Here is a 1,221-nt window from a genome sequence, read left to right on the forward strand (position 1 = left end):
TGTATTGTGTGTATTGTGTATACAGTGTGTACCGTGTGTGTACCGTGTATACAGAGTGTACCGTGTGTGTATTGGGTATACAGTGTGTACCGTGTGTGTACCGTGTATACAGTGTGTACCGTGTGTGTATTGTGTATACAGTGTGTACCGTGTGTGTATTGTGTATACAGTGTGTACCTTGTGTGTACCGTGTGTGTATTGTGTATACAGTGTGTACCGTGTGTGTATTGTGTGTACCGTGTGTGCGGCGAGCGGCAGCACGAAGCGCTGGCAGACGGGCGGAGAGAAGCGGCGGTGGGCGTGGGCGAAGGCGTCCGTCCGGAGGTTCTCCAGGTAGAACATGTCGTACAGGTTGCAGTCCTCGTAGCTGACGAGGTCCACGACCACGTGGCCGTCTTCCTCGTACGCGTTGACGTGGTGGAACACCACCAGGGCGTCGCCGTAGAAACGCGTGGACACGGCCTTCCCCGTCTCTCTGCTGATGACGTGGAACAAGGTCTGGGGGGGGACAGAGGCGGTGAGGACGTGTGTGATGATGTAATTTCCTGTGTGACTGTGATGTCATTTCCTGTGACTCACGATGTCGTCCTTGTCGAAGCGCAGGCAGCTGCCCAGCGTGACGCCGCGGGCGTACGCCGTGGCGAGCTTGACGAGGTCGAGCTTGAACGGCTGCTCCACGAACACGAAGTGGCGCTCGGTCATGGCGAAGCTGTGGAAGTAGGACGGGGACAGGAGGGACCGGAACGGGATGGAGGACAGCAGCTGGACGCCGCTCAGAGGACGCTTCTTCTTCTCTTGATCTGCAACACACAACGCAGTGGTGGGACGGGACGTCAGTTAGTACACACACAGACAGACACACACACACACACGCGCGCACAGACACAGATATACCCCCCCCTGTGTGTTTGCTGTTAATCTGACTGCAGAAGCCTCATAAATCACTTAGTCTGCAGATAACGTTGATTAACTTTACTGCTTCAAATAATCTAAAACACAATCAGCGCACAACCCGGAAAACGGCTGAATGTAACCGTAGAGACCTTTAGTTAAACGGGACCGGACAGGAACACTAATTTTATAGGATATCACAGTGGTTTCCCTGGGTATCTGTCGGTTTATGGGGTTGGAGATACGCTGCTATATACACACTAAAAGTAGTGGTTATTTACATGGAGTCTGGTGGAGATATGCTGCTCTATACACGCTAAAAGTAGTGAT

General features: G+C 52.7%; 1 protein-coding gene across 1 annotated transcript; it reads right to left on the reverse strand.

Annotated features, from left to right (window-relative positions):
* Nucleotides 1-237: 237 nt before the first annotated feature.
* LOC117940904 (beta,beta-carotene 15,15'-dioxygenase-like) lies at nt 238-800 on the reverse strand (the record flags this gene model as incomplete). The annotated part of the gene is made up of 2 exons (XM_034866027.1): nt 238-498; nt 580-800. Coding segments are annotated over 2 exons (482 nt in total), but the record flags the coding sequence as incomplete, so codon positions are not given.
* Between the last annotated feature and the right edge of the window lie 421 nt (nt 801-1,221).

This window comes from Etheostoma cragini, unplaced genomic scaffold (assembly GCF_013103735.1).
Source record: "Etheostoma cragini isolate CJK2018 unplaced genomic scaffold, CSU_Ecrag_1.0 ScbMSFa_3684, whole genome shotgun sequence".
Lineage (NCBI taxonomy): Eukaryota > Metazoa > Chordata > Actinopteri > Perciformes > Percidae > Etheostoma > Etheostoma cragini.